The sequence below is a fragment of the Corvus moneduloides genome, chromosome 8 (assembly GCF_009650955.1).
Source record: "Corvus moneduloides isolate bCorMon1 chromosome 8, bCorMon1.pri, whole genome shotgun sequence".
Taxonomy (NCBI): domain Eukaryota; kingdom Metazoa; phylum Chordata; class Aves; order Passeriformes; family Corvidae; genus Corvus; species Corvus moneduloides.
Window position 1 is genome coordinate 294,637 of NC_045483.1, and position 14,716 is coordinate 309,352.

At 42.2% G+C, this 14,716-nt stretch overlaps 1 protein-coding gene across 4 annotated transcripts in view; it reads right to left on the reverse strand.

Annotated features, from left to right (window-relative positions):
- The window catches only part of INPP5A (inositol polyphosphate-5-phosphatase A), a 194,689-nt gene that overhangs the window by 91,308 nt on the left and 88,665 nt on the right, over positions 1–14,716 (reverse strand). For all 4 annotated transcript variants that reach the window (XM_032116093.1, XM_032116092.1, XM_032116095.1 and 1 more), the window contains exons 5-6: positions 4,216–4,279; positions 585–688 (exon numbers count right to left, since the gene is read on the reverse strand). In XM_032116093.1, the coding sequence (XP_031971984.1) occupies positions 585–688; positions 4,216–4,279 (168 nt within the window). The remainder of the gene's footprint in view (positions 1–584; positions 689–4,215; positions 4,280–14,716) is intronic.

Sequence of the window (14,716 nt, forward strand, 5' to 3'; positions counted from 1 at the left end):
CACTTGCAGGTGCAGTGGAAGAAACCCCTCAGTTCTGCTTGTGTTTCTGGTTTTGCCAAGACCTTCAATCGTAAACCTCCAGCACTCCCCAGTTCTTCTGAGAACAAACACAAAAGGAGTCCGAGGGCAGCCCTAGAGGACAACATCAGTGTGTGTTTGAGTCAGGCAGGCCCTTGCACCAGTGCCAACTCCCTTTGCTGGCAGTCGGTCCCGGCCACGCTGGCAGAATCCACCGGGACAGAGCCGTGGCTGCGGAAGGCGCACGGCAGCGTCTGGCCCTGCCAAGGAGCAGGGCTCCCTCAGACAGCCCTACCATGGCACACTGCACCATTTCTTAGGCTTTAAATGCACAAAGGAATCTTTTCATCACTGTCGTCACCCTTCACAAGGATTTCCTGCTGGAATTTGGTACATCATGCCATGACTTAAAACACACATTACAGGTGTCAAGAAACTTACAGAAAACCAAATAAAATTCCAAGATTCCATTCTGCCCTTATCACTGAGAGGAGCTGCTCAAGAGTAGTCAGAGAAAATCAGAATCAAACCCAGTATTTGGGAATGCTTCACAGTGCTGTACATACCTCAGGGAAATAATCCTGTGGAAACTTCTCTTTTTCCAGCATGGGCGTGCTTTCTAAAGTGTCAGAGTAGATTTCTTTCCCAGTAACCTTTTTATACTTCTTAGCTAGGAAGAGAGATAAACCAAAATTAACATACATTACTTCAACATTATGAGCATCTTCTCACACTTACCAGCAAAGAAGCAGCATCTGCAAAACAGCTGGTAAATCAACAGGGTCTTATCAAAAATGTGCAAGCACTGACTTGTTCTAGGGGAAAAGAAACACCCCTTTTTATATCAGACAGCTTGAAGTTACACAGTTATGGTATTGTCATTTCTACTGTCCAGAGCCCTATAAAGTGCTGGAGCTCTAATCACGAGCCTGGTCTCTGTACAGCCTTGCACTTGAATCCCACCTCAGCTGCTCTAAGACCCTGAAGCCCCCAGCTTCCTTCAGATCAACCCTTTCTGGCCATCAGCACATGAAGCATGGATTTTTACAGCTGGAATGGGTGTTGGATTTGTACAAGAGGCTCAGTGGTGATGCACATCACTTTCCAAAGTCTCTAACAAACAGTTTCATCACAGACAAAAACCACACAGACTCCTATGGATCTACTCAGCTCATGAATGAGAGGTTCTCCTTCTTGATCCACTTCATCCTTGGCTTCTCACCTGAGGAGAACAATGTACTGGCATATCTAAGGTGAGAACCTGACTTAGTTTTAAAATAAGAGCAGTAAGATAAACAACCACTTAAACTGACGTAGTTTAACTCCTCTGACACAGGAGCTTGGGCAGCTGACCTACAGCTGCCGTTATGCTGGACCTACTCAACTGGATTGAATTTCAGCTGGGAATGTGTAAGAGGAAAACTCCAAACCAAGTATTATCAAGAGTCCTAAACTGTTCAGTCCTACTGGATATCTGAGGAAGCATTTACTATAATGCAGCATTACATCTTCGAGGAAAAAAGAGGTATCATTCTTTACGTGCCAATCACTCTGAGGCCTGGCTCCCACAGGATGACTAAAAAAATATCTTGGTAAACTGATCTGGCACCATTCTAAGTAGATTGTGGATGGATGTGCCTCTTTCAGCAAGTTTAACAGTGTCAGCAGAGATCCTGATGTCTTTTGGGTTACAGAAAAGATTTGGCAGGACTGTAAGAACTGAAGGCATCTGCTGGGAGAACTTCAATAACAGGCAGCAGCTGGCTAAGGGAGGCACCTCCCCATGACCCACGTGGCATCGACACCACGTGTAAGCCAGAGGCTTGTTGACAGGACTGCTGAGCAGTGCACACAGGGGCAACGCAGCCTGTCTCCAACTAAAACCAGGTCTACTCCATTTCTGACTTCATGCCAGAGAACAAGATTCTTTCTGTAAACAGAAGTGGTCAACTGGAACTGGCCTAAAACCCCTCTCTTGGAGGACATCCCTTCAGAACACACAGCTTGGCACTAGTTTAAATTGTAAGCCAACTTTCGGGCCTCTGACCACTGTGAAAACAGCCCAACAGATCTAAACTATAGCAAATAGTATGTGAGGCTGCAGGAGAAAACTGTTCTTATTTTAAAATGCAGATATGCCTTCCTGAGACCTGAAAAACAGGGACAATCTTTTTTTTTCCAGTCTGTATTCAGTCACATCCAACTGTGCAATGAATTTTGAAAAGCAACAGTGATGTTCCAGGAATATTGAATTGTGTATAAACATCTATTTTTTGCATGCTTTTGAGTAACCAGAATTTCATAATGATTTTTGTGCAGAGAATGTTTGTATCCATTTGGATTTTTCTTCTGATTTAAGAGTTTAATACACTGTGAAAACGTCAATAGTCATGAGAGAAGAGGCAAGTTTTACATTTCCCCTGAACGATGGGAGCCTTTGGGGTCATATTTTACAAACCCTATGCTGGGAGACGGATCTGCTCTACGTTACGAGAACAGCGTGTGACTTACAACACCCATTCACCCATTTCCTTGGATTTTTATTAAGAATTTTTTTCCTTCTAAATGATGTTTGGGCCAAACACATCTTTATGAGCATGGTTCACATTCCAGTTGGCTCTGCTAAGGTTTTGCCAAGCAAAACAAAGCAGCGACCATTTAAAGCATTTTGTTTCTGGAACAAGCATCTATTTACTGTTTTCCTATTAATTGTTTCCTCTATGCTTTTTCCTCCCATTTTCTCACTTTTAAAAAATTCTTACACTTTATTTTAAAAGCTATACAGTAGCAAATAAGCTGCCAACAAAGGACTAACAAATCCAGAAAGCTCCTCTTGTCCTAAAGCAGCTGTCATTTCCCTGTCAGGTATTGCTGGAGCAGGACATCTCCTGCTGTGACCACTGGGAGGGACCTTCAGGTGGCATCTGGGGCGAAACGGCCGCTGCTCCTCCAGTGCTGATGGGATGAAGCTGCGGGCTCAGGTGTGCTGAGACAGTTCCCATATCACTGGCACACAAAGCCATTTGCACGGCAGAGTGAATAAACAGCCACAGCAGAGGACTGCAGACTGTTCCACCCGGGGCCCGGGGACCACCTGGGAGCCCCCCAGCTTCCCCCAGTGTCCCCACCATGTGCACGCTTCATTACTGAGCATCTGCAGAACTGCTCTTGTCTGGGACAAAGCCTGGGTACGACCTCTCTTAGGAGTGCCGACTCCACTGTGGAGTGTTCCCACATGGTTTGTCAGAAATAAAATCACTCTGTCTGTGACATTATAGCAAAAATGTTCCTTCAGCACTGAACCCAGAGGTAACAGGAGGACTTATGTTGGCTAAGTCTTGAATTGTACATACACAGAACTACTGTTCAAACATCTCAGCGCAGGAAGACCCTGTACCCTCAATTACATGAGCAGAGAGAATCTGTCTGCTGGGAAAAAAAATAATGAATCTATATAATTAGGACAATTAGTTCAGTCCATAGTCACCATCATTTCAACAGTGCCTCACATTAATGGGACGCTAGATGTAGCATTAATGTGACTCAGCTCGGTAAGCTAAATGAAGCTCAGGATATTTTTGTATTAAATATATACAGTTCTCAACTGAAATAATGTAAATTTTATACAATTTTTTCTACATTCACCTCAGGAAGCATTCAATAATTTTCTATGATATTTTTCATATTTAACGTATATAGCCTAGCATTACTTTCAAACTTGTGAGACATAGCAAGACCTCCAACCTGAAGGATCAGTGTGGGTTAAAACAGTGCCACCCTCCTACTGACCTGCTCTGCTCCCAAGTAATTTAAGCCATAAATCTACCTCAGCTGCTTTGCAAAATGACCATCACTGCTGGACAGTTAAGGTCTTGGTCCTGTATCTGATCTACATGGAAGAACCCTGTGGCCATTCAGAGCTCTTCTGAAATCCTCAGGGATCACTATGGACCTTAAGGTGAATAGGAATGATTAATGCTCTGGCTTGCAACCTGTGGCCGGTTCATTGACTTCTTCTGAAAGGTCTACAAAAGGTAAGAAAAGCAACACCTGTCACCAAGGGACCTGCCTGCATTATACAGGAGTCTGCATAACATGAAAACACTGCCAGGTACCACCATCAGAAAAGAGGATGGAAAAGCTGCCTTGATGTATAAAGCCAAATGACCATTAAAAACATTTAGTTCCTTTGCTTACCTTTAAAATCAAACTGGTAGATGTTTTTCAAAGATTCATGAAGAAAGTAAAAACTTCCTAGAGCCTGTAAAAAAAACAACAATAAAACATGAAATTATAAAAATATATACTTTGGCTAACGAAACTCAAAAAAAAGAGCATCAGGCTTTCCAATCAGAAAAAAACCTCAAACTAAAGAAATTAAATACTAATAAATAAAATGACTGATGTTTACATTTTCTAAGATCTATAAAAATATTAATTTCTTTTGTTGCTTCTCTGAAATTTCATCAGTCTCTATAAAGATGATCTTTAACAGCTGACTGACCATGATAAGGGCCCTGACAGGTGTACATTTAAACACCAAAGGGATGGATGGGATCGGTGGCACAGACAAATGTCTGAGCCCCAAACCTAGACCCTCAATTCTGTTACAAAAACCTGACGATTTTTCCTTCACTTTCAGAGCAAAACCAAAGCTTTTAGAGTCTGTGGTACAGGAAACAAGGGCAAGTTTGAAGTTTTCTATCTTGCACCTAAAGCCTCTACAGAAGAGGCTCCACGACCTCCCAACACAGCCTGACGTGGCTTTTCCCTACCCTGAAACTTAAATAGCTCCTCAACAGGGACAACCCCACGAGCTTTCCCGCACCTCTCCACATGCCCCTTCTCCCGTGACCCTCCGGGGCTGCCCAGCTCTGGTGCTCAGGCTCACAGTCCCTTCCTGGCTCCATTTGTGTCATGGGAGCTTTGCCACGATGACACACACAAGTACCGTGAGCTTGCAGCTTGCTTTGACTTCTCCACAGACATATCATTTGCTGCTTTTCCCCAGTTAATGAGAGGAAAATTACATATTAGAAGAGAGTAAATGAAAATCAAGTAAGAGAGAAAAAAGCAGGGCAAATAGATTTTATAGTGAAATATTAAAAAAAAAAATTATAAATTTAAAATGAGAACTTGATGAGCCTCTAAATACATCTGAGCACCGAACAGAAACTGAGAAAAACAGCCTGTTACTGGATAAACTCTCACTGAGAAGAATAAAAGAAGCAATGCATTAACCAAAAAGGATGATTTAGTTTCATTCCATCTTTTCCTCTCCAACAACAAAGCCCCTCCCAGCACAGCAGTGCTTGGTTCAGTGACGGCTGCATTATTTATGAGATGCTGCACATCCAGAGATTAGACATTTGCTGATTTGTCAAAAGCACAAACATGAGGTCCGGCCCATCTCCTTGACATATTAGTCCATCCAACAGAAAACACTGCTGCATGTTTAATTGATGAGTACATGTCCCTGTGACCCAGGCAGATTCCTTGGGCCTTTGGGTTTCTTTTTTATAACGTGAAGGAGGTGAACAAGGAACTGCAGGAGACACTCCTGTGAAGGACTCAAGGTTAAGTGTGCTGCAACAAGGACACACTGCCAGGAAAAGACAAATCCTGGTACAAGACAAAAACACTGCCCCCTGATATTCCCATCTGGCCCATCTCTTTCTTCAATGCATAGGGCAAAATCTGACATATATAAAGGTAACTATGCTATACAATAATAATACTGTTTAAGAACTCAGTATAAGGATACAGCTTTTTTTCTTACATGCCTTTCAGAAGAAAAAGGAGCCTTGGCAAGCACCTGGAAAATACCATTCCAAATGCCTCAAGTCTGAAAAATTTAAAAGCAAATGAAAAATGGATCTTGCAATGGGAAATCCTAGGCTATGACAGTAACACATGGCAATCCAGCCTACCTGTAACATCTAAGTGATGTTTTTAAGAGAGCTTTTCTTTTATCCCCACAATGCAGGACAGCAGAATCATGCTGTGAAGGGACCTTTGAGGTCTCCAGGGCTGTCACTGGGGTTGCTCAGGGCATTGCCCAGGAGTTTCAGAACTCTCCTGAGGTGGAGCCTGCATTCCCTTCTGAGCTACTGCTCCCATGTCTGACCACCCTTTTGGTAAGCTTTTCCCTTCATTCTCATTGGAATTCCCCAGGTCACAGCTGAGATGAAAATCTATGACTAAGTAAAAAAAAATATTTGGAAATAGTGACCTATCCAAATCAGGCACAAATAATGTTAAAAAAAGGTGACAATTTAAATCTAGGTGACAGAATTATGAACTCTGAAGCTTCTCTATGTTGCATATCAACAAGTAAACCAAGAAAAAATCAGATGCTCTAAACCTCGTTTCACTTAGGGTGTCATAACTCTATTAAAAACAGTACTGCCATTCATGCTTAAGCTACAACTTCATTTCTGAGTGTCACAATTTGCTCATTGCTTGACTTTGTACAGCTTTAATCTCATTTTTAAAAATTCATTTTTAAGACTTATGCAGCAAAAGTTTGGTTTGATAGTCTACAATTATGGCACTGAGTATCAAGTACTAGTGCACAATGAATCTGTGACAGTGATGAAGTAACTCTGTCAAGTTTGAGGAACTGATACCACTAACATTCAGAGAGGCTTGGACTGCGCAATTCCAAACACCCCACTAAAAAGAATCAAAACTATAATGGAAAGGAAATTATAGCTATTGCTATTGTTTGCTATCGTATCGCTATTCCGCATTGTTATAGACTTAATCAGGCTTAGGTACATAAATGTAAACTTGTAAAAATGATGAAGTGCACTTACAATTCCCTGCCCTAACACAATGAAATATATAAAACCTTCCAGGGCCTACTGCCTAGGCCCTTTCGTTGAGGCGATTATGTTAATTCAATTTATTTCTCATAAAATGTCAGTTTAACAATAAAGTTAAATGAGATTAATTTAAAGTCTAAGAGCTTTGCTTTATTTTCTTATTTACATTTTCAATACCCTTTGGAAAAAGCAGTACTGGTGTATACAGCAGCATCAGCAGATACAATATCTAACTGATACAACACAGGAACACAATTACAGATTATAAACCACCCCAACATCTTAACTTTTAAACATCTCAAACAAAAAGAAAGAAAGCTATTATTTGTTCCATGTGAAAGGTTGCTGAAATGGATGACTTCTGCTGTTAGCACAAATTCCACGCCACCTCTAAGTTGGTGCTTCTACTCAAATGGAACCTCAGCTGTCATCTTGTGCACTGTCCCTCCCTTCCTTCCTCAGTTCCAGTGACATCAGTGGCTGCGCCACAGCGAACCAGCAGATCCGGGAATAGTGCAGCCCTCTCACCACAGCCTTTCTAGAGCAGAAACCTGGTAAACAACACTGAGGGCCCCTGAGGTTGACTTCTCCACACATCAGGGATGATGCACCTTCTGCAGCTGTGCCCCTCCAGACAGCGCTGCAGTCACCCCCGAACAGATCGGTCTGCAGACTCATCTCCAGCATCCAGAGCACCCTCATTTCTGAGGTCAGGGCTCGGACACAGCACAACACTTCCCACCAGCTGCTCTGAACCTGAGCGGAGCACTACTGCCCCAAGGAATGCACAGGGGATGGCACACGCTCTGCTGCACTGGATGTCTCACTGGAATGAAGTGCAGGCAGCAGCCACAGGCTTCTCTACTTGATCTTCCAAGCAGTCTGCAAACAGACTGGTCATGAATTCTATTTCAGTAGCCTTATGGCAGAGTGATGAATGGATAGCTCACAGTTAGGCTCAGATCAGAAAGTTCCCAACTCATCAGGCCAACATGGCAACCCCTGAGTCTGTAACCATATCATGATCATTGTATTCAGTACTACCAGAAGCTTCTAGACCAGCCCAGGTCTGTCCTGGGCTATCCTCAGGGATACAGGGACAGCACATGTTATTCCCAGGACTGATCAGCCAGGTGAACTGGGAAGAAATTCTTCCCTGTGAGGGTGGGCAGGCCCTGGCACAGGGTGCCCAGAGCAGCTGGGGCTGCCCCTGGATCCCTGGCAGTGCCCAAGGCCAGGCTGGACATTGGGGCTTGGAGCAGCCTGGGACAGTGGAAGGTGTCCCTGCCCATGGCAGAGGTGGCACTGGGTGGGCTTTGAGGTCCTTTCCAACCCAAACCATTCCACGATTCTATGAATCCTTGATTTATACCTTACTAATAAAGTCAGGAGCTAACAAGACAGAAAGGACTTCATCAGAGCCTGAGGTGTCCAGTTACGCCCAGAAGTACACAGACCCTTCAGAGCAACACCTGTGGCCGTGAGAAAATACCACACAGTCACTGTCAGTAACTCAGTACCAAAACAGAAAGTCAGGTGGCACATCATGAACAATACTCATCTGTAGCTTGGCCAAGTTCTTTAGAAACACACAAGATGATAAAACTGATTCTTCTGCTGTCCCCCCCGCTCACTATAACCAACAGCTTGGCTTTAACGCCCCTATAATCAGTCAGACCAGCACATAATCAGGTAGGTACAGCAGGGAAAATTTCCTTTGTAAACTCCTAGGACCTCTTTTGATATCACGGTCACTAACTGCAGAGTACACAGGCAAACACGTCCTGGCTTTTGTGAGAATGGCCCTTACGGAAATGCTCAGGAGCTCAGGGAAAGGCCAGGCATTTTATCTCAGGCAATGCTGCTATTAACAAAATGCTTTTTCCGGACTGACAGAAGTACCCGGCTATTCCTACCATGTCTGCGTGTGGACCTGTACTGCAGCTGTAGACACAGAGAGCGACATTTAACATAAGGTGAACACATTCATTAGAAGAGCTTCACATCTCCCCAAAAATGTATTATGGAGAAAAAACCAGGCATCTTCTCCCTGTTAGCAGACTGAAGCTGAACATTCACTGCATTTAATTGGGTTCCAGAATGATACTCATTATGGTAGTAGAGATTTCTTTCCTTATTCCATACTGAAAGACTCATCTGGGAAAACTAGTTGATGGCAAGAGAAACAATTGGTTCTGATGGATTACAGATCTGGCATTATTAAAAGCACTATTCCTTTAATTATACAGAAATTTTGCCACAAAAGTTCGAAGATTTAAATAGCTATCTTTTTTTTTAAAACAGTTAATTGGCATAATTTCTTTTTAAAGTCCACCATTTCAACTGTGGAGATTTAATGCAAAAAGGAAATAGATGAATAAAAGTTTAATTACTGTACAGAGTAAACATTTACTATGTTACCTCACTAAATGTGACAGTTAATATATAAAGATTGCTTTAAATATATTTAAAATAAATTGCCAATGATGACACAGAAACTGTAATTCATGTAGTCATAAAATCCATAATTAGCTTTAATGAATATTTAAAGTCAAAGTTCAGCCCAACTTTTTCAATGTTTAACCTACTATATCAATATAGTTCAAGGAATTCATTTATCATGGAACATGACAATGTCTGAATATGAATTAGCACAAGCACTGCTGACAGGAAGCCCTTATCTCCTACCAGCCTTTTTGGCTCTGCTGAATGTCAACAGTGAGTTTGGCACGCCTGACTCTATTGATTGTCCGCCTGCTCTGCTACGAACAATTAAAAAAGTATTTCACATGTTTATAAACCTGAACATCAAGAGCAGGCATTAGTTTTCCATTAGTGAGATGGAGTCTGTGAGCAGCCACCTACCTCTCACGGAGGACCAGCCCAGCACTGGTTGCTGCTGCCACCCCAGACAGGCTGACAGCAATGTCACACTGAGCTGCCATGGGCACTGCACGGAGACTCCCAGTCTGGACTCATTTATGTCACAGTGAAGTTTAAGAGACTTTAAACAGAAAAATCTGAAATGGGAGAAAACAGGGGCCTGGACCAGCACGATGGCTGCCTGTGCCCAGGGGCTGCCCGCCGCCGCCACCACCTCAGCCAGGGCTGCCAGGCTATGGGTGCCCTCCGGCCCCTGGCCAGGCCCGGCTTCCCAGGGACTGTGGGGGTACCCGAGCATGGCCCCAGCTGATGGGGCACCTGGTCTGCAGGGTACCCTGCCATGGGTACAACTACAGCAAAACAGCTCCAAAATTCTTCTGGGAAACAAGCCACGACTATCTTGGATTTTTGTGGCAGTTTAGAAACACTTTGTGAAAACACCTGCCCTTAGTTTACCATAAAATGTCGGTTTTGATAAAACTGCCACTTTCCCAAAACCAAAGGAAGGGCAGGCTGCAGGACAGGCTGGATCCAACACACCTGAACAGTGAATGGTGAAGTACCAGCACACACGAGTGATGGTACACTTTTTGCCTGTGGTTCTGTGCACACTCAATCCACTACAGCCAAATTAATACCAACCGTCTAATACCCATTCAAGGTTAAAAAACCAGGCTGGGTACACAGATCAACTCATTATAAAGTACTCTATCACTTCTTATTTGCAAACAAATTAGGTGTCCAGCAATTTATCATTTCCTGAATTAGACTTATCAGCTAAAGCACATACAATTAAAGTGCCATTGAGACTGCCTGAACAGCCCTGCTCCACCTGAAGCGCAGACAGACGGAGCCCAATCTGACCATTCCAAACAATTACACACCGCTCCTGCAGCTCTGTACCACAAACACAGGTATCAGCTTCATTTCAACAGTATTTGAATAATTACACCTTTAATAAAGTGTCAAAGTGAGTGGGCTCCAACTACTCAGTGACAGACTTCAAAAACTCTCTCGAAACAGACCTTGGTCTGTATTAAAAACACCTGTACAGTTACATGTGATATTTCCATTAAAACAAACCAAATTGTCCACTCAGAAGGAGTAAAACCAGTGGCAGGACTTGCACTGCAGATTCTCCTTCTCCATAAAACCTAAACCAATACTATGCATCATAATCTAAACATACAATGTCCATAAATAAATAATACATATGTTTTGCTTATAATACCCATGTTGTGAAGAAGCCACCTGACATCTTAGCAATGTCTCCAGTACCCACTTCCCAGTTAAGTCAGTTTTGTTGGAGCATTAGAGACTTCTGGAAGCAGCAGATGCAGCTGGTGGGGATAAGAAAGGGTGTCAGCTCTAGGAGACCCGAAATCCTGGGAATTTCTTGACTATAACTGTATTAGATCCATACCTCCAAATATCCTTCTGCATTTCTAAAATAATTTCCACATACTGGTTTTGTCTTTACAAGTTCTTCTGCCTTAAAAAATTCTAATTTATTTGTAATCCATTTATTTCATGGATCTGCCAGTTTTTCAGACCGATTCTTCCAGCTGTACACCTGCATGAGGCTGGGAAGTTCCACCTCAGACTGCTCTGTCCCAGGTGAATCACCTCACACTGCCCATGTTCCCAGCTTCAGTGAGCTGTCAGCACACTCAGTGTGCTTTCCAGACATCCTCATTTTAATGCCACAATCTTTGCTGGTCAATTGTAGTTGAGCATCAGCAGACATACCTGTAACATCAAGCACTGCTTCCTCACTCTTCCTTCTTATTTCTTCAGAGCAGCCCTTTCAAGTGTGAGACCAGTAACAGTGGAACTATGAAGGGGGATAATCACTACAAATTTGCCACTAAAAAAATACAAATAATTCAAAAATAAATTCTGTTTAGTTTTGGTTTTGTTTTTATAATAGTCAAATTAAATGCAATTCAGGAAACAACTGATCCATAAGTGTTCATACATAGCTTTATAGCTTGTACTGTTTAGTGTCTTTAACAAGATGTAGGTATTTTCAAATGGGGTTATCTGTTTAGGTTTCATTGAAGGTTGAGATTTGTCTGCATGACAAACAGGAGTAACTGTTTCCAAAAGTCTAAGCTATCTAAAATCCCAAGTCATTAAAATTCTTACTCAAGAGATCAACATAAAAAAAGAACTTGCTTGCAGTCCTGGTCATTACAGATACCTCAGAGAGGTCTCTGCTAACAGCAACCAGCACAGCGCATTTTCTGGAACAAAAACGTAGCCCCAGCAGCTTTCATTTTCCTATTCTGAAGACTAACAAAATGAGGGACCTTCAACTAACATGATCCACCTCTACCACCTTCTCTTTATAATTTTGTTACAGCAAATGAAAAGTCATATTCAATTTTAAAACATTGTTTGGGACCAGTTAATTTAAGAAGAGAAAAATTAACAAACAAAACCTCTGAGCTATATATAAACACGTCCAGGGAGTAAATGAATAACCTATATGTAACCTAATGCACGGAAAAAGAATATTTAATGCCACTTTTGATACTGACATATTTCACAAAAAGATTTCATATTTTAATTACAAGTCAATTAAATTAAAAAAAAATCAGACAGAAGTTCTTTTTCTGAAAACCAAGATTAGTGACAGACCAAGGAACCAACCCAAGCTAAAGGAAGTGTATGTGTGCCGAGCACTTATAAAAAGCGCCACTTATCAATATTCCTGAACGCAAAGTAGAGCCTTCACAAAGTCATTAATCACGTTGTTATTTAATATTTCTATTACTCAAGCACTCTGGAGGCCCCAATCAGGATAAGAGGCACGCAGCTTGGCTCTGCACCAGTGCAGAAGGCAGGCTGTCGGAATAGAGGAGACAGAACTGCAGTTCAGGGCCATGCTCTGCATTCGGCCCCAGTCAGTTTTAACGGGCCTGATGGCAAGGGGTGAGCGTGGTCAGAGAGGCAAAACCTCTCCTAAGGATGCACCGAGGGCTTCAAAGACAGTGCCAAACCCCCTGCCCTGCTCAGAATATTCACCAGCTCCTCAGGATGGGAAAGGATAGAAAGAAAGTCTAATTTCCAACTGTGAGCACAGCAGAGAATAAGCGCAAGTTCTCCGCAAAAGATACACAGATAAATGCTCATGGTTATTTCAGTGTTGACCCTTATGGAGAGCCAAAAATATTCCACAGGAAGTTAAAAATTATTGACAACCTCAAAAAATTACCCAAAGGTCCAGATTTATCATGTGGATAGTGGCAACACTTCCTGAATTTCAAGAAACAGAGCTTGAATCTCAGGTTGCAGAAGGTAATACGCAAGTGCAGAATATTATTTTTCATCTATATTCTGTTTCACATGTATTTTTGCAGCCGGGGCCAGCTGGCAGGAAGAGCAGCATCGGTAAAACCCCGTCCTGCTGTGCACCACGCAGCGCTGCCACTGTCAGACCCTCCCCACTGTGTCACACAGGATGGGGTTTGCCCTCAGCAGTGCTTCTGGAACTGGGACCCAACCTGGATGGCTTCTGAGCAGATGGAAAGACTGCTGGATGTTTAATGCTTTACCACAGTTTTCTTCCAGTAAAAAAAAAAAAGGCCCTTTATCTTCGGAGAAACCGGTAAGCTGCGTGACTCCTACTACACTGAGTTGATGCTGAATAATTTTAATTTTGAAAACTTTAAATCAATACAGTATTTCATTGATATATTCTTACATAATACACTCAAGATGACAAATTCAATTTGATGAGGTGGCATTAATGCCCATTTCATTTAGCATTATACAGGTCATCTACAAAGAGGAAAGTACCATGTGGTAAAAGGTTGTATTTAGCATGTCACAGTCACTGGCGGTTGTTTTGTATCTCAGAGAGCCTTTGTAGCTGCCTCAAAATAAGAGATGATTGATTTACAAAGTACCAAATTTCAAATTTCATATTCTAGGACTAAACATCAAATAATTGGAAAAAGCTGTCCCCTTGTCTGACCCATCACAATCAAGCTCCTTTCAAGGTTGACTGCCTGCATAAGAAATATGTGCATAATTTCATTTTGTCTCCTGTCCAACATCCAATGTTAGAAGTTAATTAAATTGCTTGTCCATTGTATTCATCCACTTACAAAGTTAATGATATTCTGTTCTTGAATTAAAGAGAATTTTATAAAGCCTGCACTATGGAACCTGGCATGCTGTACACCAAGGAGCTGAACCCTGTCATGGTTCCTGATTGCAGCTCTCCTAATTAGGAAACAAAATGAATGTTTCTGTGTCTGCCAATGCAGAGGACAAGTCATTCCAACAGTGAAGGTAAATGCTCCGTACAATAGCAACTTAATAATATCTCATGTTTGACTATAATAAATTCTGCAGGATTAATAAACCTGTTAAATTTTTAAATTAACATAACAAAGATGAACTGCAGAAGAACAAGGCAGCCTCAAAAGAGGGTCACAGGTCTGAGGCACAGAACAGCTTCTTGCAAGGGCATCAACCTCGAGGACACTGAAATCATCATTTCTCGTTCTTGCACAGATGAAGAAGGAAAACACAATGGTATGGTAATCTGCTGGAGAAGATGGGACTAATAATTTCAGCTGTGCCTCTCTGGTGCCTTTGCCTTAGCTACACTGACCTGGTACTTCTGTAACAGTCTTCCTGAGCAGCCACACAGCCAGAATTGTAACACAGCTGCAAATCCAGTATCTACAACGGCAAGCTTGCTGTCCAGGAATGCTGCTGGTGACAGCACTGATGCCATCATGAGCCAAAGCCAGAATCCAGCACAAAGCCTACATGCCAACTGAGAAAAAATAACCACAAAGTTACTATTTTTTTCTACTCTACTCTACTCTACTCTACTGTTTTTCTACATGGTTATTATGGTACTCAACCATGAGGTCGAGTAGATCCAATTTTATACAAAATATTTTACACTAAAAACCAGGAAGTCTCTCTCCCAGCTTTTGTCTTTTATTTGATGCTGTTAATACAGA